The 23,031-nt window shown below is 45.4% G+C and overlaps 1 protein-coding gene across 1 annotated transcript in view; it reads left to right on the top strand.

Moving 5' to 3' along the window:
• CRISPLD2 (cysteine rich secretory protein LCCL domain containing 2) overlaps positions 1-23,031 on the top strand; it is a 177,818-nt gene that overhangs the window by 83,103 nt on the left and 71,684 nt on the right. Inside the window, exons 8-13 of the mRNA XM_033941577.1 lie at positions 2,041-2,101; positions 3,507-3,573; positions 8,658-8,788; positions 14,002-14,045; positions 18,286-18,358; positions 20,821-20,896. Coding sequence (XP_033797468.1) covers positions 2,041-2,101; positions 3,507-3,573; positions 8,658-8,788; positions 14,002-14,045; positions 18,286-18,358; positions 20,821-20,896 — 452 coding nt within the window. The remainder of the gene's footprint in view (positions 1-2,040; positions 2,102-3,506; positions 3,574-8,657; positions 8,789-14,001; positions 14,046-18,285; positions 18,359-20,820; positions 20,897-23,031) is intronic.

Here is a 23,031-nt window from a genome sequence, read left to right as displayed (position 1 = left end):
GATCTCTCAGAGAGAGGAAGAGATAATGGTTACTGTGGATGGGCAGACTAGATGGGCCATTTGGCCTTTATCTGCCATCATGTTTCTATGTTTCTATGACATGGAATTACCCTAGTGTAATTTAAACTCAGTAAAAATATTGAACTAAAAAAAAAAAATGTAATAAAAATGTTTTCAAAGCTGTTCCCATATAAAATTTGGCTATGCATTCCAGCTGCTAGAATGTTAATGGACTACCATTAGCGTATGAAGTGAATAAAGTAGAATTAGTGTGGTTTGAAAGCTCCGGGCCAGATGTTAAGGTTACGTCGTTTGTTCCAACAGATGGTTATTCCATTTCAATTAAAGATATCAAAGCAGTTTACAATATTATAATGATAACAGGATCAGAATTGAAACAACAAAAAATTTCAAAAAAAATTGAGACAACAAAAAAAATTTAAAAAATACAAACACACCTAATATTTTAGACATTGTTGGGTAAGGAAGCTCAGAAGGAGCCTGAAATCCGATACAGAACAGGCATCTGCCATATGCTGGACCCTGTTAAGGCAGGCTCTAGCCACATAAGAGCTGAAAGTGGCTCCCTGGAGAGAGAGATACAGCCATTCAATACAGGCAAAAGCCTTCTTTGTGTCGAGGGTTAGGCCCACCACAGGCACAGAAAATTTTTTTAATCCTCAAAGCTTACATTATGGGAAAGTCTGAGATTATCTCCAATATATTGTTTCTTCATAAATTCCCACCTGGTCGCTGTGAATAATAGATTCCAAAACCACATTAATACACTTGGCTAATATTTTAGTCAAGATCTTCTAGTCTAGATTGAGAAGTGAGAAAGGACGATAATTTTGGGCTTTCTCAGGATCTCATCCAGGTTTGGGGATCAGTATAATAATAGCCTCTGTGAACTGTCTTGGTCAGGAGCGCTCTTAATAAAGTTAAAATAGCACAGCAAACGGTGGGCCAAAATGAATTCTAGACATTTGTAGAGTTTGCCCTTGAGTTCAACCAGTCCTGGAGCTACATTGTTGGCAACTCCTTTAAGGGCATTTTTTTATGCTCGGCAAACCCAAATTGTTCAAACAGTGATTCACTATGAGGAGCATTTATTTTTGAGTGTGTTAGACTACTGCAATGCTTTCTGGAATTGCTGAATATTTTGTTGTGGAAATTTCAGGTTGCTCAAAATTTGTTAGCTAGGTTTTTTTTAATGTAAGGAATAGATTGATTCCTTTGTTTAGACAGTTGCATTGGTTACTGATTCAAGAAAGATATGTTTTTAAATTGCTTTGTTTGAGGCTGTGCTTGGACTTTGGCCATGCTTGTTGGCGTCTTAATTAGCGCAGTATGTGTGTATGCATCTTCTTTGGTTCTCTTATAGAGGTTTTTGGGCATTTCCTAATGCAGATGTTATGAGAGAAGATGTAGAGAAAGAGGGCGTTTAGGATAAGGGCTGTATAGGAATGGAATAAATTGCTTCATGAACTTTAGGGGTAAGAGTTGGGCTTGTGGTTTAGGAAAGCTGTTTCCCTGATGTTATGACATCTAGGGTTTTTGAGGTTGTACAATTTATATTCTATTCTGATTAGCATTTTATAATGCCAAGGAGAGAATATATAAATTTACATAATTAGTTAAAAATAAGTAAATAAATAACCAGAGACTCAAATTTCTTAAGGAGGAGGAATTTCTTTATTTTATAGGGAAAATGTAAATTCAAATGAATGTAAATTTAAATTAACGAGAAGCAGTGCCAATAATTATTAGCACCCAATTATCAGTGTTAATTGGCTAGTTTGGCAATTTGTGTGTGCAAATTGGGCACCCACTCAGATTTGCATATGCAGATTGTAGCGCCATATATAGAATTATGGTGATAGGGTACAACACTTTGCTGTAGTGCACCTCCTCTTTCAAATCCTTGTTCTGAAAGGAATTGGGATCAGGCTTCCAGTCCGCAAATAAGTTGGTTCAAAAATTTTGTTCATCACCCTGATTTATTCTCAATTTGGCTCATGCTTCTTTTAATCTTTTTAGCACAAGTCATCAGCTGTGAGACCAAGATGAGAGACAAGTGCAAAGGATCCACATGTAACAGGTAGTCTTTAATTCGGTAGGGTTAACAGATTTTGCATTCGTAAAATACAGACCCATAGACTCGCTCCGAGGCCCGCCCATCCCCCACCCTGTCACACCCCAGTCCTGTCCCTAATCCCGCCCCCGCTGCTTGCTCTGGTCGGGCAGGAGGGCATCCGCGCCTGCGTGGATGCGACACGATGACATCACGCGCACTCGCGCATGTGCATGATGTCATCGCGTGGCATCCACGCATCCGTAGATGCCCTCTTGCCTGACACAATGTCGGGGGAAGCTTTTCAAAACCCGGACAAAGTGCTGGATTTTGAAAAGCCGTCCGGATGCCTGGTAACCCTAGGGCAGGGGAACCAATAAATTAAGATGGTCCCCCCCCCCTCCGAAGAGTGCAGCAATCCCCCAGAAATGTGTAGACTTGTACTCCCGATCTGCCTCTCTTCAAAAATTATTGAATATGGGGTTACTTCTCTGGGGGCTACTTTTTATTTGAGACACCCATGTAAATGTATAGTGTGTTACCGTTCTGTTAAATATGTATTCTTTGAACCATCTCAATTGACAACTTTTGTAGAAACGTCTCGTCTGGATGGAGGAATATCTTGAACCCTAATATAATTAAGAGACCTCATTTTCAGTGCTTCTGCTTTTAGCATCTTGCTAAAAAATTTCTGTTCTTTTTAATTTTTCGCTAGTTTAAAACTTGGATCCAGGAAGAGGACTTGAGCATAAATAGTTAAATAATGTTTCTTTTTTGGATGCTAAATTATTTTATGATTATTTGTTATTATGACTATTGCTTTCTGTACAAGTGGTTAGCTTGATTTAAATTGAAAACTAATAAAGAAATTAAAAAAAAAAAAAATTATCGAATAGTCCAAGTATTAAACGCTGGAATTTTCAGATAATATCCCGTGCCTGAGGCAGCATTTCCTTCCAAGATAAGATGTGTTGGATTTCAACCAATGTCTTTCATTTATTATAGTTTTAATAAGAAGTAAGCACCTTTTTGAGTACTGGGAGTTAACCTCTTGTTAGAAGAAGTGATGCATTGCTAAGATAAGCTAAGGCTCCCAGCTGTGCGTCTCAATATATTTTCCACCGGCGATTGTCTTTCTCTCGTTTTTATTGGGTACCTGCCAGCTGAGTTTTAAATTATGGAACCCAGTCAGAGTAGGAAGAATGCCGGGCACATTTTTTATTTTTTTTGCTTCTTTCGTTAAGTACATTTAATTACTAAAAACGATAAATATCCTTTCAGTTGGAAGAAATTTGTTTAAATGCGCTGCTAACTTGGAAGAAATGTTTCATGTGTAGTAATAAACTTTAATGGGATCTCTCTTTAGAAGTTCAAACGTATGAAAAGACTTCTCAATCTGACAGACTGCTTTCTCTCACCATGCTGTCACTAGGTATATGTGCCCCGCAGGATGCCAGGACAACAATGCCAAAATCTTTGGAACTCTTTTTTACGATTCTGTGAGTTTTGTTTTTGGTTTTGTTTTAACAATTGTTATTGAAGCATATACAGTAACTGAACATAAGAACACAAAGAATAGCCTTACTGGGTCAGACCAACGGTCCATTAAGCCCAGTAGCCCGTTCTCACGGTGGCCAATCCAGGTCCCTAGTACCTGGCCAAAACCCAAAGAGTAGCAACATTCCAGCATCTCAAAGAATAACAAGATTCCGGAACCCCAATGAGAGCAACATTCCAGAGCTGAGATTGTGATGTCATAATGCCTCAGAGCCAACCTCATCAGTGATGTTACAATGGCTTGATTGTCCTATACTTGGCACACATGAGAGCATAAGAACAGCCATACTGGGTCAGACCAATGATCCATCAAGCCCAGTAGCCCGTTCTCACGGTGACCAAACCAGGTTACTAGTACCTGGCCAAAACCCAAGGAGTAGCAACATTCCTGCATCTCAAAGAATAGCAAGATTCCAGAACCCCAATGAGAGCAACATTCCAGAGCTGAGATTGTGATGTCATAATGCCTCAGAGCCAACCTCATCAGTGATGTTACAATGGCTTGATTGTCCTATACTTGGCACACATAAGAGCATAAGAACAGCCATACTGGGTCAGACCAAAGGTCCATCAAGCCCAGTAGCCCATCTACGTAGTGGACAATCCAGGCCATTAGTACCTGGCCAAACCCAAGGAGTAGCAATAGTCCATGCTACCGATCCAACGCAAGCAGAGGCTTTCCCCACGTCTTTCTCAATAGCAGACTATGGACTTTTCCTCCAGGAAACCTTTCTTAAAACCAGAGCAGATAGTGTAGCTGGTTTAAAGAAAGTTTTTAACTGATACGCAAACCATAATCAGACAGTTATAAGCACCAGAGAGGCACACATGGTTCTTCTATGCACCTATCCTGCTATACAATAGGAACGTACAGTAACAGCCTCAAGCCATGTAATCCCAACACCCCTTCCCCATCCCTCCCTTTCCCTGTCCTACCTGTGAATGTTTTTTTTTTTTTTTTAAAGTTTCAGAAAGCTGAAATTCTTGGCTGCTCAGTGATCAGACTCCCCAAAAAAGGCTTTCTATTTCCTCTTCCAACAAAAGTCTTTCTCTTAGAGGTACCTGCGTTAAATTGCCTCTTGCTAGGTTGTCATTCCATGTCAAGTGGTCCAGAGCTCCCTACTTGACCATCTCTGAAATTTGATGAAAAATTTTTTGGGGACCTCTAATGAAGGTATCCAAAGTTTTGGGGCATGCTCTCAATGAGGTCCAGAGTTAGGGGCCCCTTAACTTGGGCCATTTTTTTTGTAACCATGGAAGATGTCGAATGGGGACCCTCCTTGAAACCGGACCAGTTAACATGGATTTACCAATATTCATTAGAGTTGGTCTCTTACAGATTTCAAGTAAAGTGACTTTTCTTTCTTCTGTACCATCTACATTTCCCATTAGGCAACTGCACAATTGACAAAGTTGTTTTTTTCATGAAAATATTTGAAAGCTCCTTAGTTTATTATTCAGGTACTTACTGTACATACCGTCCTTTGCAATACTATCAAGCTGGTTTTTACATTGAGGTACTCCAAGTATTTTTCCCTAGCTATCTTGGATGGAACTCCTCTCATATGAGGAAAGACTAAAACGGTTAGGGCTCTTCAGCTTGAAAAAGAGGCGGCTGAGGGGAGATATGATTGAAGTCTACAAAATCCTGAGTGGAGTAGAACGGGTACAAGTGGATCAATTTTTCACTCCGTCAAAAATGACAAAGACTAGGGGACACTCGATGAAGTTACAGGGAAATACTTTGAAAACCAATAGGAGGAAATTTTTTTCAATTGGAGAATATTTAAGCTCTGGAACGTTGCCAGAGGATGTGGTAAGAGCGGTTAGCGTAGCTGGTTTTAAGAAAGGTTTGGACAAGTTCCTGGAGGAAAACTCCATAGTCTATTATTGAGAAAGACATGGGGGAAGCCACTGCTTGCCCTTTATTGGTAACATGGAATATTGCTACACCTTGGGTTTTGGCCAGGTACTAGTGACCTGGATTGGCCACCATGAGGATGGGCTACTGGACTACATGGACCATTGGTCCGACCCAGTTTCGCTGTTCTTATACTCTTATATGTGCCAAGTATAGGACAATCAAGCCATTGTAACATCACTGATGAGGTTGGCTCTGAGGCATTATGACATCACAATCTCAGCTCTGGAATGTTGCTCTCATTGGGGTTCCGGAATCTGGTTATTCTTTGAGATGCTGGAATGTTGCTGCTCTTTGGGTTTTGGCTAGGCACTAGGGACCTGGATTGGTCACCATGGGAACGGGCTACTGGGCTTGATGGACCATTGGTTTGGCCCAGTATGGCTGTTCTTATGCTCACAATGTACCTACGGTACCTGGGGCATAGGAGGTTTAAGTGAGTTGCCTAGGGTCCCAGGGAGTGACACATGGCGCAGAGGCAGTGAGTTAGGGAATAGGGAGAAGGAGCCGTCTTATCCTCCCACTTAATTGCATTACAATGTGGACACATTTGGGGGAAAAGTCATACAGAACATTCAGTGGCTGATTTTTACCTGGCAGTGATCAGTATTTTGTAGACAGCCGGCAACGTTATGCCCAGAAAATCAATATTGAGCCATGTCCGGCTTTCAGCATTGAATTTCCAAGTTGGTGGAGCCAGTTAAACTCAATATTCGGTACTTAACCAGCTATGGCTTTCCACATAAAGACAGGGCTATTTATGCAGTTATCCTGGCTGGTTACGTGCTGAATATTGGCACTTAACTGGCCATGTGCTAACTGTGTCCTCGGAACGCCCATGAAATAACCGATTTTGCACATTAAGCACTAACTGGCCATTTTCAGTGGCACTAGTTGTCAAAGTGCCACAGAACTTTGTCCCCGTCCCCGCAGGAACTCAAGTTCCCCATCCTGTCCGTACGACTTTTGTCGCTGTCCCTGTCCCATTCCTGTAAGCTCTGCCTTAACCGCAGAAGCCTCGAACGCTTATGATTTTAAAGTGTTTGAGGCTTGTGCAGATGAGGACGGAGCTTAGGCATTGGTGGAATGAGGCATTATGACATCACAATCTGAGCTCTAGAATGAGGCTACTTAGGATTTTAAAGGGATTGAGACTTGTGCAGATGAGGAGGGAGCTTAGGCATTGGTGGAATGAGGCATTATGACGTCACAATCTGAGCTCTAGAATGTTGCTACTTAGGATTTGAAAGTGTTTGAGGCTTGTGCAGATGAGGACGGAGCTTAGGCATTGGTGGAATGAGGCATTATGACATCACAATCTGAGCTCTAGAATGTTGCTACTTAGGATTTGAAAGTGTTTGAGGCTTGTGCCGATGAGGAGGGAACTTGCAGGAATGGGGCAGGGACAGGTAAAGACCTCGTGGGGATGGGAAAATGAGTTCCCGTGGGGACGGGGAAAAATTTGTCCCCATGTCATTCTCTGCTTTGCAGTTTAATTCACAGGGTTGGTCAAGGAAGCAAATAGAATGTTAGAAGTTATTTGGAGCAGAGCAAAGAATAAAACGGACTCTTTCAACACCTCTATATTGATTCATGGTGTTACTTGTGTCCAGTTCTGATCACCCATCTCAAAAAGATGCTAGGAGAGAAAAAGAGGAGGGCAACCAAAATGATAGAGGGGATGAAAGGGTTTCTCAGTGAAGAAAGGGCAAACAAGATTGGGCTCTTCAGCTTGGAGAAGAGATGACTGAGTGGAGACATGAGAAGGTGGGGTGGGGGCGTAGTGCTAGGATGAGGGAAGGGAATGGAGTCTTTATATACTGCTTGGACAAGGTGTAGTAAGCAGTTTACAGGCTCACAGTCTTTCTAATGTAATGTAATGTAATTTATTTCTTATATACCGCTACATCCGTTAGGTTCTAAGCGGTTTGAAGAAAATATACATTAAGATTATAAATGAGAAGTAAGAAGGTACTTAAAAAATTCCCTTACTGTCCCGAAGGCTCACAATCTAACTAAAGTACCTGGAAATTAATAAAGAAGAGAAAATAAAGATGGTTGAAAAAGGAAAAATTCTATGTGAACTTATAGGATGGAAATTAAACTGACAGTGAAGAACTGTATGAAAAAATACATATGGAATGCAGTTAGAGAGGGTAGGTTACAATCTATTTATGGTATTTGTTTAATTGGAAGGTGTTAAGGTGGGTAATTTGGGGGAAGGTTATCTGAAGGTAGGTGAATCTTCTGGAGGTAAAAGAGGAGGGGTTAAGATATTTGGATGAATTTTTTGAAAAGCAGGGTTTTGATTTCTTTTCTGAATGTTTTGAGGTTGTCTGATATTGTCATAAGATTGGAGATGGAATGGTTGATTTTTGCTGCTTGTGTTGCCAGAAGGTTGTCAAACATTTTCTTGCGTTGTGTGCCTTTGAGTGGGGGGAAGGCGAAAGGGTTCGAGGTTCTTCTGTGTCTTGAGGTGGAGATTTGGTTTAAGCGGTTATTTAGATAGGAGGGGGAAGAGCCGTGTAATGCTTTGAATATCAGGCAGTAGAATTTGAATTGGATTTCTAATGTGCCTGGGGCAGTGGAGGATTGAGTGACTTCCCCTGGGTCACAAGGAGCAGTGTGGGATTTGAACCCACAACCTCAGGGTGCTGAGGCTGTAGCTCTAACCACTACCCCACACTCTTCTTGATGGCATGTCTATGACATGAATAAGTAACATATTTAAAAGATATTAGTATTGCAGGGTTTAAAAATAATTTAGACCTGTTCCTGGAGGAAAAGTCCCTAAACCGTTAGTATCCCTGAGTATGAACAGTAAGGAATGGATCTAATCTTTGGGCTTCTGTTGGGTACTTCTGTTCTGCCTGGATTAGCCACTGTCCGAGATAAAATGCTGAGGCTGGCGGACCTTTGGTATGAGCTGGTATCAGCATCTTACATTTTTAGCCCATTTAATGCAATTTGCCTCATTCACGTGCCAAGTGGCTTTTGCAAAATTCTGTGTATGTCAGAAAAATGCCCTTTTGGAATTTGGATTCTCTATTCTGCCCCTCTGGCATAGAACCTTGTGAGGACTATTCATTACTCTGTTCTTTGCAGACTTCCAGCATATGCCGAGCTGCAATTCATTTTGGCGTGATAGACAACGGAGGAGGTTTGGTGGACATCACCAGGAAAGGGCGGTTACCATTCTTTGTCAAGTCAGCACGAAATGGCGTCGAGTCGATAAGGTATTACCCTAATTAGTTCCTGCTGTTTGATTCATTTTTGATTTAGTTTTACAGAGGGTAATTTTGTAAACCCTCAATAGTGGGTTTTGTAGTAATTTTGTAAACCCTCAATTTTGTAGTAATTTTGTAAACCCTCAATAGTGCCTTCTCCTCCGCCCCTGTTCCTTCCCTTCCCCCTGCCCTGTGTGTGTGCGCACCTTCCCTTCCCCCCGTACTTCTTTAACTTCCCTGGCGTGAGCAGCATCTCCAACTTGCATCCCGGTGCCGGCTTCTGCTCTCCCTCTGATGTCACTTCCTGTTCCTGCAACCAGGAAGTGACATCAGAGGGAGAGCAGAGGCTGGCATGAGCAGCACATTGGAGAAATAATGGGCCTGATATTCAGATGAATTTACCAGGCAGGAGAGGTTCAGTGCTGGTGCCCACATTGCTAACCAGGCAAGTGAGCATGGCACTGCAACTGAGGGAATGCAGAGCAGCCCTCTTGGAGGAGGGGTGGAGCCATGCAGGTGGCTTTTGCGGGGGTACTCATGGTTTTGGGGGTGGCTACCCATTGGATCAGGGTCTCTGCTCCTGTTAATAGGAAAGGAGATTATTCCCAGCTATACCAGCCCTTATACTGGGGCTGTCACTGGAAGAGTTCAGTTTCTCAACCCTAATGTTTCTCAACTCGATCCTGGAGCACCCCCTTGCCAGTCAGGTTTTGAGGATATCCACATTTCTTTCTCTCTGCCTCCTACACGTTTCCTCTCCCCCAGTCCTCACTCCCTCCTCCAACCAACATCTCTCTCTGTCTCTCCATGAGTCCAACTTTTCTTCCTCTCTCCTCCATCCCATTGGCAACATGTCTCCCTCTCTCGTTCATTCCCTCCCCTGCTGCAAAGGGAGTGGGGAAAGAGAGAACGAGAGATCCAGGCAGGGTGCATCTCTCCCACTCCATCTACTGCCACATCCAACATTTCTCCCTCCTTTCCACCAGTCCAACATCTCTTTCTCTCTGCCTCCTGCATGCTTCCTCTCCTCTGGTCCTCATTCCCTCCCCAACCAACATCTTTTCTCTCCCTCTATGAGTCCAACTTTTCACTCCCTGCCCTCTCCCCCTTCCCCTGAGTGTGACATTTCTCTTTCAATCCTTTCTGCTCCCCATCCATCTCTCCCTCTCTCTATCTCTCCATGAGCCCCACACTTTCTGCCTCCTGCACGCTTTCTCCTCACCCCTTCCCTCAAGTGTGGCAGCCCTCCTTCCCACCCACCCCAGTCCACCACTTCCCAACCTCACTCATAACTAACATGCTCTCTCCCATGCACCATTTCTCTCTCCCCTCCACCCCATGTCTATTTCTCCCTCTCTCATCACTCTCACTCCTCCTGCAACAATTTTCCTTCCCTCCCCTCAGCCCCACTCACAACTAATATGCTCTCTCCCCATGCACCATCTCACCCTCCCCTCCAGCATGCAGCACCTTTCCTTTGCCTCCCTTATTCCTTGAAGTACAGCAGCACCTTTCCCTCCTCTTCCCCTTCGGCCAGGCCCAGCAGCACCTCTTCTCCCTTCCTCTTCCCTCCCCCCATGTCCAGCAGTAACCCTTCCCCTTCCCTCCTCCCCCTTCCCTATGTCCATCAGTAGTACCTCTTCTACCTTCCCTTTCCCTTCTCCCCTGTCCAGCAGCACTTCTCCTCACCCTAGCGGCAGCTCACTCTATGCTTTCTAACTTCCTTACATAGCTGCTGCTAGCGTTAGTTAAGCTGGCAATTTCATCAGGCAGCCTTGAGGCTTTTGCTAGGCTGGCTCGCCTCCGATGATACAACTTCCTCTTTCGTTGGAGGCGGGCAAGCCTAGCAAAGGCCTCGAGGCTGCCTGATGGAATCGCCGGCTAAACTAAGCTAGTGGCAGCTGTGTGATGAAGTTAAAAGCACACTGTGAGCTGCTGGTCTGGGGGTGCTGGGGAGAGAAGATAAGGAAGGCAGGAGATAAACAATAGCAGAAGGAATTTGGGAGACATACAGCACCAGCGCTGTGTAGCCCCAGACAATGATGCACGTACCCCCTGGGGTATGTGTACCGCATGTTGAGAACCTCTGGTATAGAAAATTGAATACATAAATAAAATACCTGCATAACTTCTATTTACCACTACTGATGCAAATATTTAATGCCAGTGCCTGGACATAGCCCAGTAACGAATTCCTTGATCTAAATTAGCTACTGATGGTCATCATTTAGATTAGAAGAATGCTCACTGCTTCTGGTTTAGTGTTGACCTAATGCAATCTATGACTGCCCCTGCAAACAATGTGGTTCAATGTTTCAGTGTTGCAAGTAGAGAGTTATACGGGGACAGAAATCAAATCCATCCCTGCCTGTTTCTGCTGGAATCAAACCCGTCCCTGCTGGAATCGAATCCATCCCCGGAAGTAATCTCTTCCGTCCCTGCCCGGCCCCATAAACTTCAAAAGTAGTTATTTCATTTAATTATGCTACTGAATTAAAGGCTCTGGTACAGACCCATTTACAAATAAACAGGCACTTTATTCATTTGGAAATATTAATTGGGAAGGTGGCCGGGGATCCCTTTTGGCTCAGGGCTGCTGCCAGCGACTGCTGCACTTGGTGGAGGGGAGTTCTGGCCGTCTTTGGAGGAGGTCCTTGGCTGGAGATGCTTGCAGATTCTCACTGGACACAGCAAGGGTCAGCAAGTACTTCAACACTGTAGAAATAAAACCAGATATGCATTTCCTTTTCTTTTAAACACAGTACAAAGACATCTGCTATATACATTTCCCAAAGCTAACATTTTTCAGTCAATAAATTCCTTTTTTTTTTTTAACCTTTGTTATCTGGAGATTTATTTTTTCATCAAGTTTGTCCCAGTTTATCTTTTATCTGCTTTTCTGTCTTCTGCAAATTCTTTGTCAAGCAGTTCCTCCTACCATGGTCCAGCATTTCTCCTTTTCTCTTCCCTTCCTCTTATTGTACATCATCCTTACTCCCTTCAATGCTGGATCATCCTCCTTCTTTCCCCCCTCCTCACTCCTGCACGGCATTTTTCTCACTCACACACCCATGCCCAGCAATTCTCCCTTTCTATCCCCTCTCACTTCTGCATCTCTCCCTCCCTCCCTCCATCCTATGTCCTTATTGGCTGAGGCTCTTTACACCGGCATTGTGAGGTCATGGAAACATGATGGCAGATAAAGGCAAAATGGCTCATCCAGAGCATCCACTATCTCCTCCTCTCCCTATTGGCTAAGGCTCATTTGGATTTCAAGATACCCCTAATGAATATGCATGAGGCAGTTTTGCATGCCTGTCACCTCTATTATATATGCAAATGCATCTCATGCATATTCATTAACCTAAAACCTAAGCTTGGGGTTTTTTTTTCAGCTAATTAAACAGCTGCCTATTGGATACCTCAAATTCTTAAAACCAGCTATTAAATCTTTAATACAAACAAGTATTATCTTAATCAATTCAATTTTAATATCATCTCCCACAATTCATTTCATTACACTACAACTTATCAATACTTAATTTATGAACAAATATCAGAATAATTTAGTCAGTGAACCTAATCCCCGTCAACTCACACTCACTTCCCAATTTTCACACACACACTACAGTCATTGTGATTGCTTTTATCCAAAACTGGATCTTGGTTAGTTCATTAGTCCATGATCATCTAGTCAGATAGGCTTCAAACTGAGAGTTGCCCATGAGAATCACAGTTTCTTAAACGCAACCGGAAGGTCTCTCTGTCCTCATGATGGTCCTGTTCTTCAATTCATAAAACATTCAACTCAACACAAGATTGTTTGCGTCTTCAGGAGCTGTGTTTGCAAGGCTCACCAACATCCCAACTTCACCAGTAAACTAAGCATGACTCGAGCAGGGACCCAGGGTTCGGCACAAGCCGGGATCAGCTGACAAGCAGGAAACACACCGTCTACCAGGAAATCAAACTGCACGACTACATGATCATGGACTAATGAACTAAGATCCAGTTTGGGATAGAAGTAATCACAATGAGTGTAGTATGTGTGTGACAGTTGGGAAGTGAGTGTGAGTTGACGGGGATTAGGTTCACTGACTAAATTATTCAGATATTTGTTCATAAATTAAGTATTGATAAGTGGTAGTGTAATGAAATGAATTGTGGGAGATGATATTAAAATTGAATTGATTAAGATAATACTTGTTTGTATTAAAGATTTAATAGCTGGTTTTAAGAATTTGAGGTATCCAATAGGCAGCTGTTTAATTAGCTGAAAAAAAACCCCCAAGCTTAAGTTTTAGGTTAATGAATATGCATGAGACGCATTTGCATATAATAGAGGTGTCAGGCATGCAAAACTGCCTCATGCATATTCATTAGGGGTATCTTGAAAGACCAACTGGCTTGGGGGTCCCCCGAGACAGGTTTAAGAACTGCTGATCTAAACAGAAATATTCTGGAATTGAACTCACTTAGTGGGGGGTCAATGTTTAAAGCAATTTAACTGGCCAGAAACAGCTCCTGGCTGGCTAAATTGCCTATTTTGGTGCCACTGAAAATAACCAGTTAACACCCCACTGCAAACCGGCTATTTTGGTGGCATTCTGGGGCTGGAGTCAACTCGTGGCCGTTAAGCTTTGATATCTAGCATTTATCTGGCCAGGTTAACTGCATAAGTAAAATGGCAGTAATCCATAGCTGGTTCAGTGCTGAATATCACACTTAACCAGCTATGGGTTCCTTTTACGAAGCCGCGTTAGCAGTTTAACGCACGTAATAGCGTGCGCTAAGTTGCCGGCCGCGCTCGCCGCTATCGCCTCCTCTTGAGCAGGCGGTAGTTTTTCAGCTAGCGCGGGCTAAAAAGTTGCGTGCGATAAAGCCACTAACGCGGCTTCGTAAAAGGAGCCCTATGCGTTAGCCAGCGCCGCAAAACTGTACATTCAATGCTGATGCCTGGAGCTAAACTAAAACTAAACTTTCAGCTTATATACCACATCTTCTCTTTAGAGGTAGAGCTCGGCACGGTTTCCAAGAGTTTTAAAGAAAGGAGAATATAATAAGAGTTAGTGACATTAACATTTTTGAAAATAGCCCGGACATGGTCTGGCATTGAATTTTGGGGCAAAACGCTGGTCGCCCCAGTGGCTAACGATTACCTCCAATAACTCATTGTAGATCATCTGAAGAGCAGATTTAAAGTTAATTTCTCTTCTTTGCAGTAAACACAAGCCATCAAATTCATTCATGGTTTCCCAAGTCACAGGTATGTGCGAGAACATGTTAGATTTTGTTACGTGAAGTGCAATCTTATATCCTGCTGGTGTCAGGTCAAAAGCGCGCCGGGACAAAGGCGCGCGCAGACAATTGAGCGCAGCGCGGAGGTGTGCGCCGCAGAAAATTACTGTTTTTAGGGCTCTGACGGGGGGGGGGGCATGGGGGGGAACCCCCCCACTTTACTTAATAGAGATCGCGCCGCATTGTGGGGGCGTTGTGGGGGGTTTGGGGGGTTGTAACCCCCCACATTTTACTGAAAACTTAACTTTTTCCCTGTTTTTAGGGAAAAAAGTTAAGTTTACAGTAAAATGTGGAGGGTTACAACCCCCCAAACCCCCCACAACGCCGGCGCGATCTCTATTAAGTAAACTGGGGGGGCTCCCCAACAAAAACCCCCGTCGGAGCCCCTAAAAACTGTAATTTTCTTCGGCGCGCGCCTCCATCTTGCGCTAAGTTGTCGGCGCGCACCTTCGTCTTTCATGGGGTTGTCTATGAACCATCCTGCTGAATCCTTGCAAATCGGAGTTCTAGGCTGTTTATAAGCAGCATATCGCTACTGTACATAGAGTCATTGACGAAGTGAAGGGGGAGCGGGGGTGGGGTGGGTGGTCCGCCCCAGATGCCGTGTCGGTGTGGACGCCGACACTCCTCCATCTTTCCGCCCCCGCCTCTTCCCCTCCACGCGCGATCCCTTCCCCCATACCTCTTACCGTAACATGCCAATGTAATTTCAAAAGTTCTCTGTCATGTCGCTGTCCGTATACAGTCTCTTCCCCTGTAAACCGCTTTGAACTGTTTGTGGTAGGGCGGTATATAAAAAATAAAGTTATTATTATTATTAGTTGAAGAAGCTTGCGGCGGTCAACAACGTGCTCTTCATGACCCCCATCGGCACTCCCGCCGACGTCACTTCCGGGTGCCGCGCATAGGAAGGGGGGGAGCCGACGGGGTCGCAAGGAACATGTTGTTGACCGCCGCGAGCAACAAGTTCAGCTAGAGGAATGGGGAAGGGGCGGCAGCAAGTGGGATCAGGCGGCAGGTGGGATCGGGGAAGGAGCGGGGACGGAGACAAAGGTGGGGGAGGGGCGCATTTTGCCCTCGCTACGCCACTGCATAGAGTTATCCATAGAATCGTACATGCTACGTAAATTCATGCGATGTATGATACGATATCTAAAAGAGCAAGTCACCAGTAACAGTGTTTTTCTATAGAGTAGACGTTTATTACTCTTGATATCAATGCTGTGTAGAGGGAGAGAAACCTGCCCCTTATCCATGCACGAGAGCCTTCAGAGTAAGTGTGTGTATGTCATGAATGCCCCTTTGTGCACATAGACCACCGGTCTTTTGGTGTCTAAATTTGGTCTTGGTTTGGCGATACGAGCTTGTTATTCAATTGATTTGCACACACATCAACAATTTGGTGCGATCAATCAACTATTGAAGTTCATTGCCGCCCACTAGAATTTGCACCTGCAGCTGGCTGCGTGCTATTATTCTATACGGCAGCGCGCCCAGATTCAAATAGATGCCGGCACTGTCATGCTGATAGAGGGACTTTAGATGATCTGTTATTTTTTTGTCCACTGCTATTTAGTTTCTGGAAGTCAATTTGGGGACAAATAAAGGTGATGGGATAATCGCACGCCAGACGCCAGCGCGCCCATAATCCAGCGCCGACAATTCGGCGCAAGACAGAAGTGCGCGGGGGAAAAATAATTTTTTAAGAGCTCCGACTGGGGGTTTGGGGTGGCAACCCCCCACTTTATCGGTTAGTGTTCGCGCTGCTGTTGCGGGGGGGGGGGGGGGTGTGGGGGGTGAAACCCCCCCATTATAGAGAAAACGGAACTTTTCCCGAAAAAAATCAGAAAAAGTTCCGTTTTCTCTATAATAGAGGTCTCCAACCCCCCCGAATCCCCCTCCAACAGCAGCACGAACACTAACCAATAAAGTAGGGGGGGTTGCCACCCCAAACTCCCCATCAGAGCTCTTTAAAAATTACTTTTTCCTCTGCGCGCTTCTGTCTTGCACCAAATTGTCGGCACTGGATTGTTAGTGCGCTGGCGTCTTGCGTGCCACTGACTATGAACCCAAATAAATATGGTTTTAGAATCGGATATTCCCTTGACATATGAAGCCATAATTTGTGGTACTATGTTACACATTAAACCTCCCCTTGATAAATATAAAAGCCATCTTTTTCTGGTTTTGACTGGAATAGCTGTTCAATTGATCACAAAAAAACTGGAAAAGCCATGACATATTAAACTACACTTTTTGGTGGCCAAATGTTTGTAATACATACAAATATGAGAGAATGAATGCAGAATGTTTGGGGTCCAGTGCTTTATTTGCTGCTTCACATTAATGGTTTTTGTATTTTTCTCTAAGTTTTTCCTTATACATCCGGGGTGGGGGTAGGGGTGAGGGAGGGAGAGGTAATTGAAAAATAGATATTAATTCTTCGTATCAATGTAATAAATAAAATTGTCTTGTATTATTAATAATTGATAGAAGGGTGGGTGGGTAAAGTTGTGGTTTTATATACTAATTATATAAAATGGTGTAATCTCTGTAATATTTTTATGTATTCAATCAAATGTACTACACTGTTGTAGTTTATAAAATAATAAAATTTTTACAAAAAAAAAAGTTCATTGGCACCCACTAGAATTTGCACCTGTAACTGGCTGCGTGCTATTCTATACGGCAGCGTGCCCAGATTCCACAACGAGCAACTCAAACAAGGGCATGGCAACGGGAGGGGCATGAGCGTGTCAGGGACACGTCTTGCGCGTGCTGATAGAATACTGGGGCCCAGAGGCGCAAAAGCCAGCGATCGTTACAAAACCTGTTTTCAACCGCTGTAGCGACGGTCGCATTTGCTGACCCCATGCAGAAAGCGGCTCACCGCCTGGTTTTCTGCACGATCGCTCGTTCCCCAATCCGACCATGCAAATAAGCTCATGAATATTAAAATGCCATGTAAAGTAGAAGAGCGATTGATGCTCTAACATGGCTTAAAGCGATCCCCCAAAGAAGCAACTGGTCAAGACCAGTCGCTTAGCTGTCTAACCTTTTTTTATGGGCACAGAAAGAAGAAAAGCACCCCCCTGCCGATGACAGTACTCGTCGATGAACTGGTACCAGGAACCGACCCTCCCCGCACCCCTGTGCCAGTGAAAACGGCAGGAGGAGTGCCCACTCCCTCATGCCACGCCGACCCCACCTCCCCCGCGTGAGACAAAATGGCAGAAAGGATGCCCACTCCCTCCTTCCCTTCCCCCCCTCTAGTTCACCGTCACGACCAACAACTTCAATGTGCTCCTTGCGCCTACGTCCTTTCCATCCGATGTCACTTCCTACGCGCGTCACCTGGAAGTGACATCAGCAGGAGCCGACGTGGTCGCGAGGAGTACGTTGAAGTTGTTAATCGCGGTGGTGGACAACTAGAGGTGAAGGGAAAGAAGGGGGGGGGGCGGCGCGTGCAGCAGGGGGGAGGAGTGGGAAGAGGCAGGGGGTGGAGAGCTAGAGGGGTGCCAGTGCCCCCACCATAATGGCAGCCGGGACGGATCGCTCCCCCTTACTACGCCACTGAATATAAGCAAAACCACCTTTAAAAAAAAAAAAATGCTTAATTGGACTAAAGTCCCTCAGTGCTATTTGCAAACTTTTTTTTTTTTCTGTGGGCGTGTTAGAATTCTTACTGTACATGAAGATTTTTTTTTTTATGATCGATGAAAGAAAAGTCCCACAGGCTTCGCTAGATGTTGTTGACTGAGGTCTTTGCCTTCCTCTAAAGCAGGGGTGTCAAAGTCCCTCCTCGAGGGCCCCAATCCAGTCGGGTTTTCAGGATTTCCCCAATGAATATGCATGAGATCTATTAGCATACCATGAAAGCAGCGCATGCAAATAGATCTCATGCATATTCATTGGGGAAATCCTGAAAACCCGACTGGATTGCGGCTCTCGAGGGGGGACTTTGACACCCCTGCTCTAAAGCAATTGGTATTATAAGATCGACTTTTTGAAACCTTGCAATGTGTGTTGGTGGTTTGCTAACTCATTTTCCAAGGATTTTCTCCTGTTTTTGTATGTACGAATTCGTATTGTGTCATCGTGCTTCAGACATTGTTACAGGGTACAGCCTTAGAACGCATTCTCTCTCTACTCAGAACTTTCTGGCAGGTTGCCCATGTCATGTTACCCTTGCATCTTTCTTCCCACAGTTCAGACACTAGATTGCTACAACACAGTTGCTGAGCTTTGCCAGTTCAAAAAACCAGCCACTCATTGCCCAAGGTATGCTATTTATTTATTCAGTTTTCTATATTGTTTTCCCAGGAGAGCTCTGCATAGTTTATATGAATTTATTCAGGTGCTGAAGCATTTTTTCCTGTCTGTCCCCTTGGGCTCACAATCCATCTAATGTACCTGGGGCAATGGGGGAATTAAGTAACTTGCCCAGGGTTACAAGGAGCAGTGTGGGTTTGAACTAGAGAGTTGCGCGGGGACAGAAATCCTACCCGTCCCCACCCGTCCCCGCCAAAGTCCCACCTGTCCCTACCCGTCCCCGTGAGGAATCCCACCCGTCCCCACCCATCCCCGTGAGGAATCCCCTCCGTCCCCGCCCGTCCCCGTGAGGAATCCCCTCCGTCCCCACCCGTCCCCGTGAGGAATCCCCTCCGTCCCCGCCCGTCCCTATAAACTTCAGAAATAGTTATTTCATTTAATTATGCTACTGAATTAAAGGCTCTGATAGAAACCCATTTACAAATAAGCAAAAAGACTTTATTAATTTGGAAATATTAATTGGGAAGAATACATACTTTGTAAACGGGTTTCTACCAGAGCCTCTAATGTTTATAAATTTTTATCAACCCAACTAATATACTACTTTATCCTGAAGCAAAAAAAAGAAAAAAAGAAATAGAATTCTTTTCCTACCTTTGTTGCCTGGTTTCTGCTTTCCACATGTTCTCATTCAATTCCTTCCATCCACTGTCTCTCTTCCTTCTGCGTCTTCCATTTGCTCTGTTACTGTGCCTTTCCCTTTCTCCCCCCTTCCAAATTGGTCTGGCACTCATCTTCTTCCCTCCGCTCCCCCCATAGTCTGGCATCTCTGTCTTCTTCCCTGCCAGTGTCTTCTCCCCACTCTCTCTTCCCCATTTCCTTTCAGCGTCCTTCTCCCCCCATCTTCCCCATGTCCTGTCAGCGTCCTTCTCCCCCCTCTGTCTTCCACATGTGCTTTCAGTGTCCTTCTCCCCCCCTCTGTCTTCCCCATGTCCTTTCAGCGTCCTTCTCCCTCTCTGTCTTCCTCATGGCCTTTCAGCGTCCTTCTCCACTCCCCCCCCGTCTTTCCCATGTCCTGTCAGCGTCCTTCTTCCCCCTCTGTCTTCCCCAGTGCTTTCAGCATCCTTCTCCCCCCTCCTTCTCTCCCACCCTAGGTGCAGCACAGCCGGCCAGGTCCCCTTACTTTTGTGGCGCTTCCCCGACCGACCGACCGACAGCAGCCCCGGTCCGACAAACCTCCCTGCCCTTAACCGCGAATCTAAATTACCTTCTTACAGCTGCTGTAAGAAGGTAATTTAGATTCGCGGCTACAGGGCAGGGAGGTTAGTCGGACCGGGGCTGTTGTCGGTCGGTCGGTCGGGGAAGCGCCACAAAAGTAAGCGGATCTGGCCGGCTGTGCTGCACCCAGGGCAGACCGCCCCCCTCCCTTGGTAACCACTCGAGCCGCGAGGCTACTCTCCTTCTCCTTACCTGCCCTGCCTGCAGCACAGAGCCGAATGGAAGTCTTCCCGACGTCAGCGCTGATGTCGGGAAGACTTCCGTTCGGCTCTGTGCTGCAAGCAGAGCAGATAGGGAGAAGAAGAGCTGCGCGACTGAGTACATCCAGCCCCGCAGGAACCCCGCGACCCTCGGAGGCGTCCCCACGGGATCCCTGCGACCCTAGGGGGTGTCCCCACGGGATTCCCGCGACCCTAGAGGGTGTCCCCACGGGATCCCCGTGACCCGAAGGGGGAACCCGCAGGATGCCCGCGGGTCCTGCGGGATTCCCGTCGTCCCCGTTCCCGTGCAGCTCTCTAGTTTGAACCCACAACATCAGGGGGCTGAGGCTGTAGCTTTAACCACTGAGCCACTCTAGAAATCAAAGTGTAGTAAAAGTGAACCAAGTATAGGACAATCAAGCCATTGTGACATCACTGATGAGGTTGGCTCTTATTGGTGGAATGAGGCATTATGATGTCACAATACCAGCTCTGGTTATCAGAGGCTGAAACTTTTTATCAGTTTTCTATACTGTTTTCCCAGGGCAGCTCAGAACAGTATACATGAATTAATTCAGGTACCCAGGCATTTTTACGTGTGTGTCCTGGTAGGCTCACAATCTATCTAATGTACCTGGGGCAATTGGGGGGGGGGGGGATTGAGTGACTTGCCCAGGGTCACTAGGAGCATGCTGGATTTGACCACACAACCTCAGGGTGCTGAGGCTGTAGCTTTAACCACTGCGCCACACACTCTCCAGGGCAATAGGCACCAGCACGGGCGTTGTGTGCCATTATAAAATCCTACCGTAAGCGATAGAGATCATGGTAGACGGGAGTCGCTACTGCGATCATTCAAAGCTCAGAAATCATTTACAGATATCCAGTGTGCCCCATCTTAGCTCCTGCAGGCTCTTCGGCCTTCCAGCTGTTTCTAAACATGTATTTTGATAGCAGCATGACCTGAAGGTAAAATAAATGATTGTTTTTCAGAGCATACTGTCCAGCTTACTGTAGAGACGAACCTTCCTACTGGGCACCGGTGATAGGTACCAACGTTTACTCTGATGTGAGTACACCCACTGTCTCTTACCTTTCTCACATGATGGCTGAATTAGGCTTGGATGGTCCCGAGTGTGCCTGTGAAGTTCTTCTTGTGCTGTGCAATTGATTTCCTTTGCCTTGCTGCTCTGCCTGGAAGGGGCTTGTGTGATTGAGGCCATAGATTCCGGGATTTCTTCGATATGTTCAGGGCTGCCTTAAAGACAATAACAAAAAAAATGAGAAAAGAAATACCTTCTCAACAAATAATTCAGATAAGGGGAAAAAGGAAAACACAGAAGGTGTATGCCAATACAGTGTATATTACTTATAATAATTTATTTCATCACTAGTTTTTAAGCCCATTACATTAACGGGTGCTAGAATAGATGTGTGTGTCTGTCTTTCTTTCTTTCTTTTTCCCTCTCTCCTTGGCCGTTTTCTGTCTGTCTTTCTTTCTTTTTTCCTTCTCTCTTTCTTCGTCTGTCCACCACTACCCCATGCCTGCTCCCCCTGTCCAGCAGTAACCCTTCTCCCTTCCTTTTACCTCCCCCCTTCCCTGCTCCCCCTGTCCAGCAGCAGCCTTTCTCCCTTTGTTTTATCTCCCCCCTGTCCAGCATTACCCCTTCCCTGCTCCCCCTGTCCAGCAGTAGGCCTTCTCCCTTCCTTTTACTGCCCCCCCTGTCCAGCAGCACCTCTTACCTGATCCCCCTGTCCAGCAGTAGGCTTTCTCCCTTCCTTTTACTGCCCCCCTCCCTGTCCAGCAGCACCTCTTACCTGATCCCCCTGTCCAGCAGTAGGCCTTCTCCTTTCCTTGCTCTCCCTGTCCAGCATCCACTATCCTGGGCATCCTCAGGGCTTTTGCTAGGCCGGCCCCCTCGCATTATCAAAGTGGGCTGGCTTAGCAAATGCCCCGCGACTGCTGCGTTTTCTGGTTGGGGGGGTGAAACGAGGCGTCCTGGCAGCGCAGGAGTCAAACTGCCACTGAAATCGCTGTTGAAAGCTGCCCCACACACCGCAAGCCGCCCCACGCACCGGAAATCAAATTCAGCACGGAGAAACACAGCACGGTGGCAGGGATCACAAAACCCTAAGTGCGTATGCGCGCTTAGGGTTTTTTTATAGAGGATTATTTTGAGTATATTTTCTCAAAGATTAAAAATCTCTTGCACATATCCATAACATGATCAAAAATGAGCACTTAACTTATTGAAATCCAAATGGCTTGCACCTTAATAAAGTCCTTTTGAAGTCCTCAAGTGCATATGTCCGTATCTAACTTGGTAGAGTCCAAGGTTCTATTGAAATCCAATCCGAAGTTCATTGTCTGTTTGGGATGTCATTGCGTCAGTGTCCGTGCATATGTGGCGGCCCTCCAGATGCAGGCTCTGAGCTCGGGGGTCTTCCAAAACCTGGCCAAACTGCCGGGTTTTGGAAATCCTTCTATTTGCTAACCCTGAAATTACTAAACCGGGGTGGGGGTGGGGAAGTGGATAGGAGGAGAGTTGCCAGTGCCAGCTGACTTGCATACAGGATGTCTCTTGCGGCACACCCGGAATCTCGCCAAGGCACACAGTTTGCGATTCACCGTTTTATAGCAAAGAGTATTGATAATTCATTATTGGCAATTGTAGTCCAGAGCTCCCCCCTCAACTATCATATAAACTGATGAAATGTTTTCAGGAGAGGATAACCAAAGTTTTGGGGCACGATCTCAACTAGGCCCAGAGTTAGGGGCCCCTTTATTTGGGCCACTTTTGTGTATATGCAGACGATATCGCGTGGGGACCCTACTTGAAATTGGACCAGTTGACATGAAATTAACCCTCTGTATTTTGATGCCTACACTTAAGGCCTCTTCTATTAAACCGTGCTAGTGGTTTTAGCGTAGAGCCCCACCCTGGATAGCCCGCACTGCTCCCGACGCTCATAGGAACTAAATGAGCGTCGGGAGCAGCACGGGCCATTCAGCGTGGTTCTCTGCGCTAAAACCGCTAGCGCGGTTTAGTAGAAGATGGGGGTTAATATGCCACTTATCCATGTTGGAGATGCCCGAATTTGCAGTTAGGCGTATAAGCTCACTGGGCATTTTTCTATAAGGTTGTGCCTAAGTGCTATAAGGGTCAATGTTCAAAATGATTTAAGCAACCAGAAATGGCTGCT

This window comes from Geotrypetes seraphini, chromosome 4 (assembly GCF_902459505.1).
Source record: "Geotrypetes seraphini chromosome 4, aGeoSer1.1, whole genome shotgun sequence".
NCBI lineage: Eukaryota > Metazoa > Chordata > Amphibia > Gymnophiona > Dermophiidae > Geotrypetes > Geotrypetes seraphini.
The sequence above is the reverse complement of the archived record's forward strand: the minus strand, read 5'-3'. Positions and strand labels throughout refer to the sequence as shown.